Source organism: Ictalurus punctatus, chromosome 9, assembly GCF_001660625.3.
Source record: "Ictalurus punctatus breed USDA103 chromosome 9, Coco_2.0, whole genome shotgun sequence".
NCBI classification, from domain to species: Eukaryota; Metazoa; Chordata; class Actinopteri; order Siluriformes; family Ictaluridae; genus Ictalurus; species Ictalurus punctatus.
In genome coordinates this window covers 6282247-6300000 of record NC_030424.2, presented here as the reverse complement: position 1 = coordinate 6300000, position 17754 = coordinate 6282247, and the positions used below count along the sequence as shown (strand labels likewise).

General features: G+C 38.0%; 2 protein-coding genes across 4 annotated transcripts in view; both read left to right on the top strand.

The window, feature by feature from the left end:
* pals1a (protein associated with LIN7 1, MAGUK p55 family member a) overlaps positions 1-2520 on the top strand; it is a 36996-nt gene extending 34476 nt beyond the window's left edge. For all 3 annotated transcript variants that reach the window (XM_017476582.3, XM_017476581.3, XM_017476583.3), the window contains 2 exons: positions 63-173; positions 443-2520. In XM_017476582.3, coding sequence (XP_017332071.1) covers positions 63-173; positions 443-619 — 288 coding nt within the window. In that variant the 3' untranslated portion in view covers positions 620-2520. The remainder of the gene's footprint in view (positions 1-62; positions 174-442) is intronic.
* A 5857-nt stretch (positions 2521-8377) lies between these two features.
* Positions 8378-17754, top strand: part of itsn2b (intersectin 2b) — a 63368-nt gene continuing 53991 nt past the window's right edge. The window contains exons 1-2 of the mRNA XM_017476205.3: positions 8378-8599; positions 15437-15522. Of these exons, the coding sequence (XP_017331694.1) occupies positions 15516-15522 (7 nt within the window). The 5' untranslated portion in view covers positions 8378-8599; positions 15437-15515. The remainder of the gene's footprint in view (positions 8600-15436; positions 15523-17754) is intronic.

The window sequence follows — 17754 nt, the reverse complement described above, 5'->3', positions numbered from 1 at the left end:
ATATCAGAGTGCTGCAATGTCTCCTAAGCTCATTAGTGACTGTTGACTGTTTTATTCTTTAGTCTTTGAAGGTATTGCGCAGCTCTGACCTCAAGCCCTATATTATCTTCATTGCACCACCCTCCCAGGAACGACTGCGTGCCCTCTTAGCAAAAGATAACAAGAACCCGAAGGTAACCAAAGGGTTTTTTAATTTCAGAAAGAAACTTTTTGCTGTTGCGATCTCCATGCTAAATGTTGTAATACATAATAGGATATTGCATTACATTGTAATAAGCCGTTGTAGTAAATTCAGATGAGTTTTACTGGCATGGCCATTAGAAGATAGAGCATGGCAAAGCATTTTATGAAGCAAATTTTCACATAAATTCAAATATTCACATTTATATGAAAATGTGTAGTCTTATTTGAGTACTTTTGTTTTCTCTTCCTCTGTATGAAGCCTGAGGAGCTGAGGGACATAATTGAGAAAGCAAGGGAGATGGAGCAGAACTTTGGCCACTTGTTTGATGCTGCAATTGTGAACACGGACCAGGACAAGGCTTATCAGGAGCTGTTGCGCCTCATCAACAAACTGGACACAGAGCCTCAGTGGGTTCCTTCATCTTGGCTGCGCTGAGATCACTTTTCACAGACAAGCACACACAACCCAAGAAAACCATGCTGTGCATGGGCTTTGTGGAGTTTAGTGGATTGTATGACTGGATAATTGATTGTCTGCTGTGTTGGTGTTCTGTGTTCTACATTTAACCACAATGTGAACTCAAACTCGAACATGACTGTTTCGGTTCTGTTGACTCACAGGCTTTAAAATAACACCCCACGTTCTAAGCAATGTAAGAAATTTACCAGCATATGATAGTCGCAGTAGAGTCTTAGTGCTTCTATACAGCATAATTATACATAATCCTGATTATTTATCATTTGAAAATTATGGTTTCTAAAAAGTGTCAAGGGGTGTAATTTTATCATCAGAACTTTCTGTACGGTGGACTGGGGACAGCAATTAAATATTCTTGCAGACCAGGACTCTCAACTGGGCATAAATCTCTGCATACATTTTTCACCTAGAAAATTATCAGGAACTACTAGAAACTACTTAGTGCCACACAGTAACTTAGAATTTAGGAAGTTCCCCTTGGACTTGTGACTAAATATTTTAGTCTCTCACTGACAAGTTTCTTCTTCTGATCTGTATGCTGCTTCCCTTGTCATTTGCCCATCTAAAGAGCCTGTTGTCCTTTTATTTAGAGAGCTTCCAAATGGCTTTTTTGACATTCTGATGTATAACTAGCATTATACATTAGTTTATATTAGTTTACCAATTGGACAATTGTTGCAAAATTGCAAGGAAAGACGTGCTGGAGATGTCATTCCTGTGCTTAAATTTGAATGGTTAGTGTCTGCAATTTTGTGAAGGACAGATATGGGTCATTTACTTTTTCAAATTACAGTGCTGATCTACATGAAGCAGAGGCTTTGTTCTGCATTCATAAGTCTTTCTTGTGATGCACAGCTGACACTAGTGGATATAAGACTCATCCCATCTGAAGAACAAAAAGTTTCAAGCCTTCAAGCCATGAAAAAGACTAAATTCAAAAGTTATAACAAGATCCACTGCCTTCCCCATTCCAACTTACTCAGCTTTTCATTCTGATAGCAATCAAGACAAGAGTTTGTGTAATAACAAACAAACAGCTCATTTGTTCTAGTTTCTATTTTTGTGTGTCTGTCTGTGTTGTGTGTTTTCTGTTACAGTATTCACATGCACTGATTTCAGAAGTGTGACCAGTATGGTAAAGAGTATTTCAGAGCAATAAAATAAGGTTCACCTACTGAGCATAATACCAGCCTAGGCTTACAGTTTGTTACACTTACTTTAAAGTTATGTCTTTTCTCTGGTTTAAACAAATTATCAATTCTGTGTTGTGTACACATTTTCATTGCCTGCTGGGTTTCTATGTTTGTACCTGTGATGAGTTGGGGCTCTTAAATCTATGGACTTGCTCCTAAAAGTTGGCTTATAAAACAAGAATTCAGTCACAAAACTCAAGTGCTATGTGGAGAAAAGACTGTATCTGTGTTTGTCACCTGTGCACCTGTCTTCCTGTGTAGAGTTCACAATGTTATTGTAGATGTTCTTCAGCAGAATATTGATTGTTTATATTTAGATCTGTTTAAAGGAAAGGCTGTCGCTGAAATGTAGAGGATAAGCAAGTATTATCTTGTGGTTAAACACACTGGAAACTTTATTGAATTGTTTTATATTTCAAAATCAGCCTATATATTTATACTTAGAAAATAAATCATCCACACAATGTAATCCTTTTGTTTACTGGCTCTGGTCAGACCCATTCACCTGCAGACAGACCATATTAAAAATGATCAACCTAGTTGAGATATCTACATGCTAATTTACTGGAAGTAGAACATATGAATGTAAAATATCGATCTTTTTGTCTGAGAAACAGATTTTTGATGCATTATACATGTGAATAATTAAAATTCTGATTGATAGAATGTGGTGTTTTATACAAGGTTTTTACAGTATTCACAACTCATTTGAACAAACAGTTCTGTTAGATCCTGGATATACTATCGTGTGTGTGTGTACCATGCTGAGACCTTCAAAAAGTCACAAAGTGACCAGTGTTGCTAGGTTTTCTGTACAATCCTTACACACCATTACTCAAGTTCCTTATTCACTACTTGCATTTCTACATGCTAGACCACATGTAGAACTATCCTCTGCAGCTTTGTAGATTCTGAACTATGCAGCTCTGCACAGTCTGAGCTACAGTCCTTTTGTCCTCCAAAGCTGTGATTACTTTTTTCTCTTCTGTTTTTATTCTGCCTTCTTCTGTGGAAGATATTCTGTAGAAAAGCCATCACACTGGGGTGAAACATGAAATGCAATAAAAAGTCAGTGTTGCATTTCCTTGGTAACGAGCCAAAAATCAGTGCCCGTTTTGCAGCAGGCCAATAGATCCTTATGACCATGTTGCTGTGAAAAAGTGAAATAGTTGTCACTGTGATCAAAAAAGTTCTGTACGTCTTGGAGAGGCTCAATCTGAGGATGGCAGATCCTGCTCTATTCAATATCTGTAGTCTGTTTCTGAAAGTCCTCCCCCTTTGCTTGCTAACGTTGTCATTGTGTCCAGCCACAAGACTGGTTTATGTGAATCTGCGCAATGCATACTTCCATAGCTATCCTTGTGCCACAGTGTGTTGCAGACCTTCACCAGCAATATTTGAGCAGGCTGCTTCACCCAGTCCTGGCACCTATGCTGACTGTTTACTGTAGCCCATACTGACAGTGGCTCTCTTGGGCCTGTTGGAACTAGTGGCTGAAGAACTTATGTTCATGAAGCCAATTTGAATCAAATTTTGCTGTGTGACATGGTGCATGTGACATGGTGCTGGAAGTAGCCATTAGAAGATGGGTAAGTTGTGGCCATGAAGGGATGCACATGGTCAGCAACAATACTCAAATAGACTGTGGCATTCAAGCAATGATTGATTGCTATTAGTGAGCCCAAAGTGTGCCAAGGAAACAATCCACACAGCATTATGCCACCTCCATCAGTCTGAGTTGTAGACTCAAGGGAGGTTGGGTCCATGGAGTCATGCTGTTGGCACCAAATTCTGACTCTACCATTTGTGTCTCGTTAGAAATCGAGATTCATCAGACCAGGCTACGTTTTACCAGTCTTCAGCTGTGCAGTTTTGGTGAGCTTGTGCCCACTACAGCCTCAGCTTTCTGCTGTTGGCTGAAAGAATTGGAACCTGATGTGGTATTTTGCTGTTTTAGCCCTTTCACCTCAAAGTTCGACGTGTTGTTCATTCTGAGTCGAGCCAGTCTGGACATTCTCAGTTAACCTTTCTAAGCAACTAGGTGTTACCATCAACAGAACTGCCGCACCATGGATGTTTTCCCTTTATTGCACCATTCTGAGTAAACTCTAGAACCTGTTGTGCATGAAAGTCCGATGGAATCAGCAGTTATAACAGTACTCAAACCACCCCCTCTGGCACTAACAATCATGCCACAGTCAAAATCACCTATTTTGATGGTTGATGTGAACATTACCTGAAGCTGCTGGGCTGTTACTGCATGATTTTTTGCATTGCACTGCTGCCACATGATTGGCTGATTAGATAATTAGTGAATGTATGTGTACAGGTGTTCCTAATAAAGTGTTCAGTGAGTGTAACAATATGTCTCAATTCTATAATTTATTATAACTAGATAAAATAGGTCTATATAAAGTTAGGTTGTAATAAGTACAAAATATTAATTTTATATTCTTCTGAATGACCTTCCATACTACTGTATGTGCTCCCTTTAATTTCATCACTTTTTTCATTGTTTAGAAATATAAAAGCAAACCAGCAAACCAGGTCGATAAAGTAAATAAAGGTGCAATAATGAAGAAAAAATAAATGCTATAACTAAATTCATAAACAATACAAAACTACAATATTTACCAATGTCTGTCATTTTGTAAGCATGCCTGTCTGCATTTTTTTACTGTAATAAATTAAATGATGCCTTATAAATATAATTATAAATTATAATGAGCTGAGATGTTCGTGTTGTATACTATATTTAGGGTCATTCCATCTCAAGTGGTGTAATAATTGCGAAATTGGTTGCTTGACCATTTTTGATTTGGCTAATTCTTTTGAATGAATGAAACCACCAGTTTATATATATATATATATATATATATATATATATATATATATATATATAAACAGTACACCCCTCAGGTGTACAGTTCCAACTGGCTTCTGCTTGGTTGGAATGAAAACCTGCACCCACACCGGCCCTTTCTGTATAAGATTGCCCACCCCTGTCCTAGAAGTACAGGGAGATGACAGGGTAACAGAAAAATAAAACCACAAGCATAAGAGCACAGAAAATTAGCATAAAGAAAACATGGGTAGTCTAGCAGTTATCGTACTGATGGCCGGAACAATTGGTCAAAGAATGACTGAAAAACCGGTGTTGATGTACTCTGTGGGGTTGATGAATTGATTGCCAGCACGTGAGATCTCTGGAGCAATTAGGAAGGCATGAGGGAGAGAAACACAGGGAATTAGGAAGTGAACAGATAACTAGACACAGCCATGACAGTGTTTCCTCTGAATTGCAAGCACGGTAAACAGAAAAATTTTCATCCTTTTGTTCAAACCAAGAAAATACTGAACTTACGGATCTGTGTGCTGTCATTTTGTGTAGATTGTACTTTGATTAGACAATGTGTGTTCAATCTATCAACTTTTAGTTTCTCCTCCAAATACATTTTGGATGTGATGACATGATGACAGGGAAAATAATCCACTTTATTACTTTCATTACACCTGCGACTAAATCCATACCATAATAGCTAATATCATATTACATAAACGTCACAGAAAGGTTGAGTTGAAATGCACAAGTGACTGTGATGACTGTCACTGGTAGGCTTGCTGAACTTACAGCACTGGGCTTATTACAGTTAGCACACAGCTTCACATCATATCATTTTTTTTTACAACCGCTGATGGTGTGGTTGCACTTGGTTTTAAAAAATCCATAAATATAATCCTCTGTTAACCACAAATAAGATTAAAACCGAAACTTTATATGGAGGCATTTTTAAAATTTTTGAAAGACAAGGGGGCTTAGCCCTGCTAGTCCACTGATATTATCTGCCCCTGATTCCACCACTCCACCATCAGCATACCTGAGTGGTTGAATTGGGGGTGCAAGGGGCATCAATACATGTATAATATGCAGTTTAAGAAGTCCCCACAACAAAACACAATGCTTGGCACATATGAATTAATTACAGCCTCACCAATATCACTTCCAGGAGCAATTGACTTGGACACGGTGGATGTACATCTTCATGTGATGCTCTGAAGAAATATTGTTCTCAACTTACAGACTTTCACAGAAGCATGTGCCTGAGCCACGAGGAGCCTGGACGGTGGGTTCTCATTACAAAGCCTCAACATCTGCAAACAAAAAGGTATGTTTGATTAGCATTTTTGTTAAATTATAGGAAGGTGTGTTTGATTAGCATTTTTATGAAATTATAGGAAGGTATGTTTGATTTGCATTTTTTGTGAATAAACTAACAAATTTAACCCCCTAATACAAATCACATACAAATCACATCAAAACGCTGTATCTGATGATGACTAAATCACTTCGTTAACTAGATGAGAAAAGGGGCAGCTGTGGCCAGGCTTGGGGAGCATGGGAATACATGTAACAGCATTATGTAATCAGGATACAAAAAAAAAGGTAACTGTAATCCATTACAATTACCAGTTACAATTACATGTCAAAAAACAGAGTAATCAAATTACAGGTACATTTAGTAAAAAATGGAAATCCTATCAGGATTACATCTTTTTTTTATTATTTAAAACCAAAGAAATTAATCTTTTGACATAACACAATATAGACAGCTGCTTGATTATAGTTCTGGTTCTCTCTTGCCAGTCGTGGCTCACATGAGCAACCTCCTGGTGTATGAACAAATACATTTTGTTAAATTAATTTGGTAGAAATTAACACAACTTGTTCTCTGTACTGCATTTGTTAGGGTGACCATATGTCCTCTATTTCCTGGACATGTCCTCTTTTTCGGACCTTAAAAAAGCGTCTTGCCGGGATTTCTAAATTTGAGAAAATGTCCGGGATTCAGTTTTAATTTGTACACATTTAAAAAAAAAAAAAAAAAAAAAGAATTTAGGAAAAATTTTTAAGTGAAACCATGCATCCATCCATCCATTTTCTATATTGCTTATCCAACTGGCTCACAGGAAACCTGGAGCCTATCCCAGGGAGCATCGGCCACAAGGCAGGGTACACCCTGGACAGGATGCCAAGCCATAGCAGGGCACACTCACATACACATTCACACACCCATTCATACACCCATTCATGGGTGAATGAGAAATAGAACTGCTAAGGTCAAAAGATGCTATATAAGTGCAGACAATTTACCATAAATACCATGAAGTGGTTTTAGGGAGGCCAGCAGGGGGTGCTCACCCTGTGTTCTGTGTGGGTCCTAATGCCCCAGTTTAGTGATGGGGCCACTATACTGTAAAAACAGCACCATCTATCAGATGAGAAGTTAAACTCTCTGTGGTCATTAAAAATCCAGAAATTCCCCCATTGGCCCCTATCTATCATTGCCCCCTTTTGGATGAGACATTAAACTGAGGTCCAGACTCTCTGTGGTCATTAAAAACCCCAGGACACTTTTTGTAAAGAGTAGGGGTATAACCCCGGTGTGGCGAAATTCCCACATCGGCCCTTATCTATCATGGCCCCCTAATAATCTGGCTACATCACTCTAATCTCAACCAGTAGCTGGTGTGTGGGCCTTCTGATGCACTATGGCTGCCATCGCATCATCCAGTTGGATGCTACACACTGGTGGTGGTTGAGGAGATTTCCCCCATGCTATGTAAAGCGCTTTGAGTGCCTAGAAAAGTGCTATATAAATCTAAGGAGTTGTTGTTGTTGTTGTTATTATTATTATTATTATTATTATTATTATTATTATAAGCAAGCATTCTTTTAGCAGTTACCCAGCTAACATTATCAATCAAATCTTTGCCGAGTAAATTAGATCTGGAAAACAGAATGTCCTCATTCAACTAACTACAAATTCTCCTTTAGAATTTTTTCCACTGTTGTCAGGTCTATATTAGTTTTAGATTAGATTACATTCAACTTTATTGTCATTAAGCAGAGTACAAGTACATACGTACAAACGTATATGTGTCCAAAGACACAGAAAACTGATAAGAAATTTGTGCGACTGTGGAATGCTTTTTTTGTGCTGATATAAAAAAGAAAATGGCTCATGTGTGGTGCACACAGTAACCATAGCAATGGAAAACTTACTAGCCCAACATGCTATCTAGATCAGATTAGATTTATTATTATCATCAATAAAGTTTAAATAAAGATAGGTTAAACAATTATGAGGCTGTTGTTCCTGTTGTTTGAAGGCAAAACGTGAAGAGAAGTTTGCTTTCAGGGGTGTCCAATTTTATCCGCAAAGGGCCGGTGTGGGTGCAGCTTTTCATTCCAACCAAGCAGGAGCCACAGCTGATTCCACCTGTTTAATCAGTTGATATTGGCTTTCAATAGACTCAGGTGTGGCTTCTGCTTGGTTGGAATGAAAACCTGCACCCACAAAACCAGCCCTTTCCGGATAAGATTGGACACCCCTGTGGAATATACCACAATTGTTTAGACGTTTTGGCCCTTCTTGCGTTCCACAGCAGATCGCCGTGAGTGACAAGCAAACAACATTGAACAAACGTCTAGAAGTTTTGACCCTTCTGGCTTTCCACACCAGATTGCAGCGAAGGGCCGCGAACCTCAGAGCCGTCAGCCATGTTGTATCTCTGACAGCGCTTTCCGCAACAGGTTGTCAGGGTTTAAAGGAAAAAGAATTAGGGCAACCTTCACCAATATTGTTTATCGCTTCTTTACATGAGAAGACGTTGAAAGAAGATATTTACATCTCCATGGGATCACACACAGTCAAAAATGTCCATTTCTCCTTCGTTGTGGAATGTAAGTAGCAGCAGCAGCTGTGTTACTATGATCAAATGGCTAGCTTTAGAGATGATTATTGTTATCATTATAGTCCATGTTATCCTTTCAGATAATTGAAATGATAGCTAAATATTGGATATAGGTATACTGGGTGTTGGTAACATTGCATCCTAGATTAATTTCAAACAAGCAGCGTCAGTGTCCCAAAATTATGGTCGGGCCGTAAATGTATCAAGCTGAATAATGTAATTGACAGGGCCTTATTTCAGTTCAGCTTCTCATCAGCGAAGATTGTGTTCAACACATCAAAATGTGCAAGGAGCGTCACAGGGTTTTGGTAGGTCTAGGTGGATGCTTTAAGAAACCTGCTAGGCAAGTTGCAAACGGGTCTGGCTGGCTTGTGGAGAGTGTGTGTGTGTGTATATATATATATATATATATATATATATATATATATATATATATATATATATATATATATATATATATATATATATATATAATTTGTGTATGTGCGTGTGGCTTCAGTGAAATCGTTACTAGCAATTTCCAAATAGACGGTGTCAGGTAATGACCAGTATCAGCCTATATATTAACGATTCCTTATCGTGAGTCTGTAATTAGGTTTCATATCCGTTTGAAGTATTTGCTTCCCTCCTGATAAACCTGTTAAAGGTGCAGTTATTCAATATTTTTCACTTCTTACTGGTATAAATGTGTAAAATTATGTAGAAATAATAAACAAATAGTTTAAGTCATTGTCCCAGAACAAGTGTGTTACAGTTTGGAAACCTGTCTTCCGGTCCTGAATGTTTGTTTGTTTTGGATTAGCTTCTAGTCAGCCATTTAATAGACACGCCCAAACACCCCTTCACATTAAGAAAAGGTGCATGTTTATAGAGTTATAAATTGGCTTTCCAGCAGTTGAATGTCCGAGTGCGCTTGAAAGTGATGTCATGACAGTCCTTGCTAATGGTAACTCTAGTTAGCATGCTAACTCTGTTTGAATCACCATAAGATTTGGGGGCGGGGCTTAGTGTACATGGGTGGAAAGGGGGGTGGGCTCAATAAGTCAAAAAAGAAAAATCATTCAAATATTATTCAACTTCACTCATTTAACAATTAAATATATGTTTTTCACTTCAGCTATTTTTACGATCAGACCTCATGCACCTTTAAGTGGATTAGGGTCAGACTATCAGTTATAGGGAGCTTACCTTTTCTAAAATCAGTGTCATACCTCTCATATTACATTGATCTAATTTAAAGTATACATTAGTTCTGACGACTTCTGGCTGAACTCACTATACAAGCATGTTGCAAAACCCTGTCATGAGCCAAAATATAACAACTTTTTTGATTAGTAATAAAAAGTGTTAAATGTGTGTGTTAACCCCTACCCCCCCCCCCCCAAAAAAAAACCCCCAAAAAAACACATTGTTGTCTATATATGGAATAGCTTTCACTGCACTTTCATTTCCATATATTCGTTGTATAAATATCCAGCAGTGATTTGACATTTTATTAAGGTCATTGCATTTGATTGTGGTAGTAGTTGGGTGGTATGGCGCCATATAACGATCATGGCACCAGTATATATCCCTGTATAGTGCAGGGCCACTTCAATTACACAACCTTATTCATTCATCTTAAGTATACCAATACCTTTTTGCCAATATTTTTTGCCTCTGTAACACTACCGTCTGAATTTGATTACTGACTGATCCATTGACAGCACTTTGAAGGTGGGACTATACAAGTAAAGCGCAATGTTCAGGCGATGAGTGACATCACACTGTGTTCATGGTCACGTGCAACCAGTGTGAATACCACAAGAGAAAGTCATGTTCTCTGTTTTCCTGGTTGTTCAGTCTTTCTCTCCGTCACATCACATTGTGGGTGGATATGAAGGATGGACAAAATCTTAAGTAGAATTGCAACTTGTTTCACATTGTAAATTTAATTCACGCAGTGCTGTAAGTCCTGTTAGTAAACGGTGTAATATCTTGTAGAGATGATAAAATTGTTATACCTGAATGGGGGGGGAAAACAGCTAATTATTTTCTAACAGATGTAAGACTAAGGATTGAGTGACACGAGTGCACTGTAACCCATTAAATCTGTAGTCGCTAGAAGAAACTGAAGGGTGTGGTGGACTTCATCCATGGAGTTCACCTGGAGTTCACTAGAGCCAGATTATAAAGTGGTGCAAGCAGTGTTCCTTTTATTCTGTTCTTAGTCATTGCTGTGTGTAATCAGAAATTAGATGAGAAATGATATTTTAATCTTTTGTTTGCCCTTATTGAGTTTAATCATGCTGGAGAACATAATTCTCTGGCAAATGCTGTCAAAGTTTGAAATAAAGTTCTTTTTATATATATATATATATATATATATATATATATATATATATATATATATATATATATATATATATATATATATATATATATAAGTAGTCTCAATAGTCTAGTGGAAAAAAAAAATAAGCAAAATGCAGAAAGTCCAGATTTTGGCAGCACTTCTAAAATTCACCTTCTTGAACTTTTTCCTTTTTGACTAAACTGCAAAAGAAGATGCATTATGATGTTAATTAAGTATAATTTTCTAGATGGACTGCAATTTTTGGGTGACAGGCCATCTGTACTGATCAGGAACTGTTTTACTTCCTGTGACATTTTTGTTTTGTTGCCTCATCATTCCTCTGTCGTTGTTCAGACACACACAGTGTGGAACGGGAGGGTGGGATTTAGTTAGAAATGATATCATGGTCTATCTTTGATGTTCTTGACTCCCACGTCATTAAAACAAAGTGGGTTAACTCAAATCAAGCTGGCAGTGGCTTTGTGTATTCAAAATCGGTCGCCGTCGATGTTTACTTTGTGTTTGTTCTGCTTTTATTCTTTGTAGAGATATTTTTTAAAATGCCTTTGTGGCAGCAGGGTAATGAAGACAAACTAGTCTAAACGGTCTTGATTTTTTGCTTAATTTCACCTTTTGAGCCTTTGTATTTAGGCTGTACACTGTAGAACATCAGGCTTTGGATTTTAAATGGTCTTATGCAAATAACATGGAAAAGTGGCATGCAGAAACAGGGTGGTTTCTGAATTCTGACTGTCACCAAAGACTTTAAGGACTCTGGTCTCTGCTTTTAGTGATGTGCAATTATGTGAATTCTATTTTACTGGTACATTATATTTTACATTAGCATTTGGCCCTGAACCATTTTGTTTCCCTGTGCTTATTTTGTAGATTTGTAATTAAGTTAATTTCCTAGCTGTAATGTAGGGCTGGGTTACATGTCTAAAAATTGTATTACAATATTTTTTTTCATATCTTATTGATCTTTATAAATAATTATAAATAAATATGGGTGTAAGGATGCACAAAATTTAACTGGTGTGCATGATTGCCAGGTCTCAGCAATATTTTAAAAGTGACTATGCTTACATGGACAGCAGTCATCTAATTATTGACCTTCTTCTGAATAAGACAGTATTCTGATTAAGGTATTTATATGAGTCGCTTTTAGAATATTCTTTTCATGTTCCCGTTGTACATGTTATAGGAACATAGTTCGATTAATGGCACACGTCGTTACGTCCCCACGCCATGCCGTCCGACGTTCCCTTCAGAATTTCACGTATCAACATACAGTTTGTCTTCATTATGGTACCGTATACTGTTTTGGGTGTTTCATTTTTAATTTACGAAAGCTTCAAGTGCAGTTAATTATTTGTCATGCTGTACGTGCAAATAGACGACTTCTTGAAGCCATGGGCTGCGTCCGAAACCACATACTTACCTTGTATACATGTATTTCGTCTATTATATAGCAGGTAAGTACGCGGTTTGAGACGCAGCCGTGCTCTCTTGTTTGCTCTCAAACTGTTGAGCACTGCCATGTGTGTACGTGTCCTGTCGCAAAATGCGGTGAAACTCTCACACGACATTAATAGTGTGATTAAGGTGTGTACATGTCTGTAATGCACTTTCATAATGCAACTTAAACAGGAATACTCCATGTGTTAATTCGATTAGGGTTTTCTTCGAGTATGACTTTAATCGGTTTAAGGTAATCAATAATCGCTGTTTACATGCTTGTTTCTTAATCGGAGTATCATTTTAATCGGGTTAATATTGGATTATTGTTGTCCATGTAAACGTATTGACTGACTGCATCTCAAAGACCTGAAAATAGCCTTCAAAGTTTAGGCAGTGGAAAAGGGATTTTTTTTTTCTTCTTTTTAAGTCTTTGGTTTTAACAGAATAAATTTTACTATCTGAAACCTTGTTTCAGAGTTATCCGATGTTGGTGTTAAACTCTCCAAATTTGGCACCCCTGATGGCTATTTGCAGTTCTTCCACATCAACCTTACAAAACCATGTCTTCACCTTGCTTTGTGCACAGGGTGTTGTCATGCTGGAACAAGTTTGGGCCTCAGTTCCAGTGAAGGGAAATTGTAATTCTACAATATACAAAGATATACTATACAGGTCAGATGCCTACAAACACATGGCCATAAAGCATATATCCCAGACCTTGACATGTGCCATTGTTATGAGATAATTGTTATTTGCTTCACCTGTGAGTGGTCATAATGCCATAATATTTCAATTTAGAGACCATGAGGTTGATACTGGCACTAGGTAAAGAGGTACCTGTATACTGTGGTGTTAATTATTGGCCTAGTTCGAAGAAATGCTGCAATAATTTATGTAAGTACAACCCCAATTCTGAAAAAGTTGGGACAGTATGGAAAATGCAAAACAACAAAGTAATTTGAAAATTCCCTCCACCCTGTACTATATTGAAAACACATTTTTAATACTTTATTTGATGTTTTACTATGTTAAATTATTTTTTAAAATATACACTCATTTCAAATCTGATGACTGCAACACGTTCCAAAAAAGCTGGGGCAGTCGACTGTTTACCCCTGTGTAGCATCACCTTTTCTTTTAATAACACTAAGTGTTTGAGTGCTGAAGACACCAGTGGTTAAGTTTAGCAAGTGGAATTTCCCCCCATTCATTCATTATGCATTTCTTCAGCTGTGGTGTACAGGGCCTTCATTGCCTTATTTTGCGCTTCATAAAGGGTCAGGACTGCAGGCAGGCCATGCTAGCACCCACACTCTCTGCATATGCAACCATGCAATCCAGGCAGAAACCTTGTAATCTGGGCCGAATGTAGTTTGGCGTTGTCCTGCTCAGGATGGCAGCATATGTTGCACCAAAATGTGTACATATGTTTCTGCATTAATGGTGTCCTCACAGATGTGCAAGTTACCCATGCCATGGGCACTGACACACCATAACAGACGCTGGCTTTTGGACCTGACGCTGATAACAGCTTGGACGGTCCTTTTCCTCTTTGGCCCGGAGAACACGACGGCTGTTTTTCCAAAAACTATTTGAAATGTTGACTTGTCGCACCTCAAAACACAATTCCACTGTGCTACTGTCCATCTCGGATGAGACCGAGCCCAAAGAAGTCCATCATTGCTCTTTATGGACTAGGCCTTTTTTTGGAGACTCCTTATATACTGTGATTAGACGATTGCTTCACCTGTTATACATTACCTTCTTATTTCAACTTGTTACATTGCTATTAGTCCTAAATCCCCATCCCAACTTTTTTGGAAAGTGTGGCATGCATCAATTTCAAAATAAATGTTTAACTTCAGCCCTTGATTAGTTGTATCAGGTGTGTTTGCATGTTTGTGCTGTTGTGCGGGATTCTATTCTCCAATTTTAAGACTGGAGAAATCATAAGTTGCATTTTCAGTTGAATTTTGGGAAACCACTTGAAGCATCCGTTGTGTTGAACTATTTCATTTGCTTTTGTTTGATTTGTTCATTGCAAACAGCTGAAAGTCTGTAAATTTTGACAATAAGCCTGATTTGCAATCGGGGTATTGAAGGGCGAAGAACCACCAAAATGTTAACACTCCCTTGACCATAAAAAATGTAATGTCATGAGACAATGCCTTTTATCAGGACAAATTTTGAAAGATTATTTGTAAGATGGACCCAGGAAAACCTTTATAATTTTTAAAGAACCTTTTATAAAGTTATGTTCTACAGAAATATTTGACTTTTTAAGTTGAGTTTTATTGAATGTCTGATAAATATTTGTATTTGCCATGAAATAGCCATTGAAGCTGGTAGTTCAATTAACCCAAATACAAACAAACAAACAGGGCACAGCTGGACAACAAGAAAAACCTGTCATTCACATGTTTCAATATTTTTGATCAGTTGAAAAATGGCTGGGTTCAAACAGAAGGTGCCATGAAGTTGTTTAACACATCTAGAGAGATGAAAGCTTAAATAATGCCCTGTCATCTCACATTCCTCTCAAACCTGAATGTCTTCTGTGTATAGCAAAAACAAAATAATGGGCCTTGTTGGTCCACTTCTTTCGGAGGTGACTGTACATTTACAAAACACTGCATATTTATGTTGGTTAAGGCTTGCTAAAGTACTAAAGTCCCAAAACCTCATTTGTTCTACATAAGCTGAAAACAGCTACTGTATATGAGAATATCTTTCTCTTAGTGGTAATTAAGACAACTCTGGGGAGAGACAACTGGTAAGAGATTAACTTATTGTTCTCCATCTGCAATTTAACATATTTATTGGTGTCTTGTGTCTGTTTCAAAGTGGTTGTGATACAGTAACATCTACAGTAACATTCTACAGTAACATCTGAGAATATTCTCCTGTTTTCTCTTCCTCCTGTCTGATTGCAGATTGGAGGCATATAACCCATTGGTCAGGATTTATAACCTGTAACCTGCTTTATAACCTCTCTCTCTCTCTCTCTCTCTCTCTCTCTCTCATATTTAGAGTCAGGGTGCCTGAGCTAGCAAGTTGAGTCGAGGACCAGGACTACTTTTCCTGTTTCCCCACACCCCCACCTGCAACCATGAATGGTAAAACTATGGCTTGTGTCTGTATATATGTGTATAAAAAAGTTATAAATGAGCTGCATTCTAAAGATTTCACAAGGACATACTTTTTTTGTCACCCTGCCAGATCTATTAGTAAAGCACTGCAGCATACAGCTATAACCCCAACCACTGAACTGCTCTCACACAGTCAGCAGTAAATAGCCTCAGTACTTAAATAAAATCATTTAAGTACTGATAATGTTGACTTGTCAAACACAGCATTATTAACAGGTGATAGCTTTAAAAGGTTGCTGTTTTACAATTTCTTTGAAAAAGGTTTTTCAAAAGTTAATAGACTTTAAACTCAAAGTAAAAAACTAAAAGTAGTGATAAATTGCTTAAATTTTTTGTAAACGCTAAATGCTTACTGACATCCAACATCCCACAGGTACTTAATACCAGTGCCAATTTTAAATATAGCTGCAAGCAGCAATTAAGGGGGTAAGAACTTTTTGTTCCCACCCTTTAGTGATGGAAAAAGACCAGAAGCCTCTGGGATTAACACTTAGGAAAAAGGTCAAGTTGGTCCTGAAAAGTTATGAGGAGTTTTTACTAATTTGTGAAGTTTAGTGCCCCCCTAGAGGGAATTTAGACTAAACTTCTTAGAGTCCCATAAGGCATGGTCATTTACTCATGAAAGATTTTGACCAAAATTTGCAGATCATTGCTGAGATATGCAATCACTTCCTGTTTGGTGACTTCACACAAATTCTTTGTGCATTAGGTGCTTAGGTGCTGTCTGGGTTCTGTGGGGGGGATTATTCAAAGGAAATTTTTAAGTTCTTTTTAGCTTTTTGTCAGCACATACAACTCTCACCGTTATTTTATTTTTTTACATTCATTCTGATATGTCACCCTAAATGCCTTTTTACATTAATTTGTCTTAAGGTGCTCTGTAAAGACACTTTGGTGCTGCACCTAAGCCTTTCTATAGTAGGGGAAACCCTGCATCCATCATATCAAAAATCTGAGAAACAAGAAACCAATTCTCTCTATCAAATTTCATGGTTATTAGACAAAAATTGTAGGAGATCCTCTGGGGGGGTAGGGGGGGGGGGGGGGGGGGGTTTATTTATTTATTTTTATTGCCAACTTTCTGTTTGAGAAAACACACATGCCTTAGATCACCAGCACTCAGTTCCTTCAAGGGAATCAGTAGAAACAAGACTTGTTGGTTTGTTGAGATTTGCTGTAGGGTGGTTCCAAAGTTATAAGTAGTTTTTCAAATTTGCCACCTAAAGGTGAGTTTAGGAAAAATTGTAGCGTTGGAGACCCTTAGGACGAGGTACTTCTACAATGTTTGGTCAAAATATGTCAAACAGTTGCTAAGATATGCCCCCATTTCCTGTTTTACAGCTTCGCTATTAAATTCATTTATGTGCGTCATAGATGAACTGTCCTGTACATCAAAAATCTGAGAAACAATTTTTTATCTAGTCTCACAATTTCACATGCCAAATTTGTTGATGATCGGACAGAATTTGTAGGAGAAAGAGCGAAAACGGTGTTTCTGAAAAAAAAAAAGGCTGACTTTCTAAAAGTTGCAAGCAATTTTACAAATTATAGCGCCACATTGAGGTGAATTTAAATAAAGCTTTTTGGAGAACCTTAGTGTGAGGCCTTTCAGTTATCTACAAAATTTCCATCACCCCGTTGCCGAGATATGCCTTCACTTCCTGTTTGGTGGCTTCCCCATCAAATTTGTTTGCATTATGGACAAACCATCTCATATATATCAAAAATCAAAGAAACACTTTTTTGGGGGTGGTGGAGGTCTGTTGATGGGTGTATTCAAGTTTCAAAAAAAGGATGCAAAGCATTCTGTGAGCTGCCATAAACTCCCATAGAAAGTGTAATCATCCATCCATCCATTTTCTGTACCGCATATCCTACACAGGGTCACAGGAAGCCTGGAGCCTATCCCAGGGGACTTGGAAAACAAGACGGTGGACACCCTGGATAGGGTGCCAACCCATCGCAGGGCACAATCGCGCGCGCACACACACACACGCATTCACACACTACAGACTATTTAGAAATGCCAATCAGCTTACAATGCACGTCTTTGGACTGGGGAGGAATCCAGAGTACCCGGAGAAAACCCCCAAAGCACAGGGAGAACATGCAAACTCCACACATACAGGGCAGAGGCAGGAATCGAACCCCCAACCCTGGATGTGTGACAGAAATTTGCCAACCACTAAGCCACCGTGC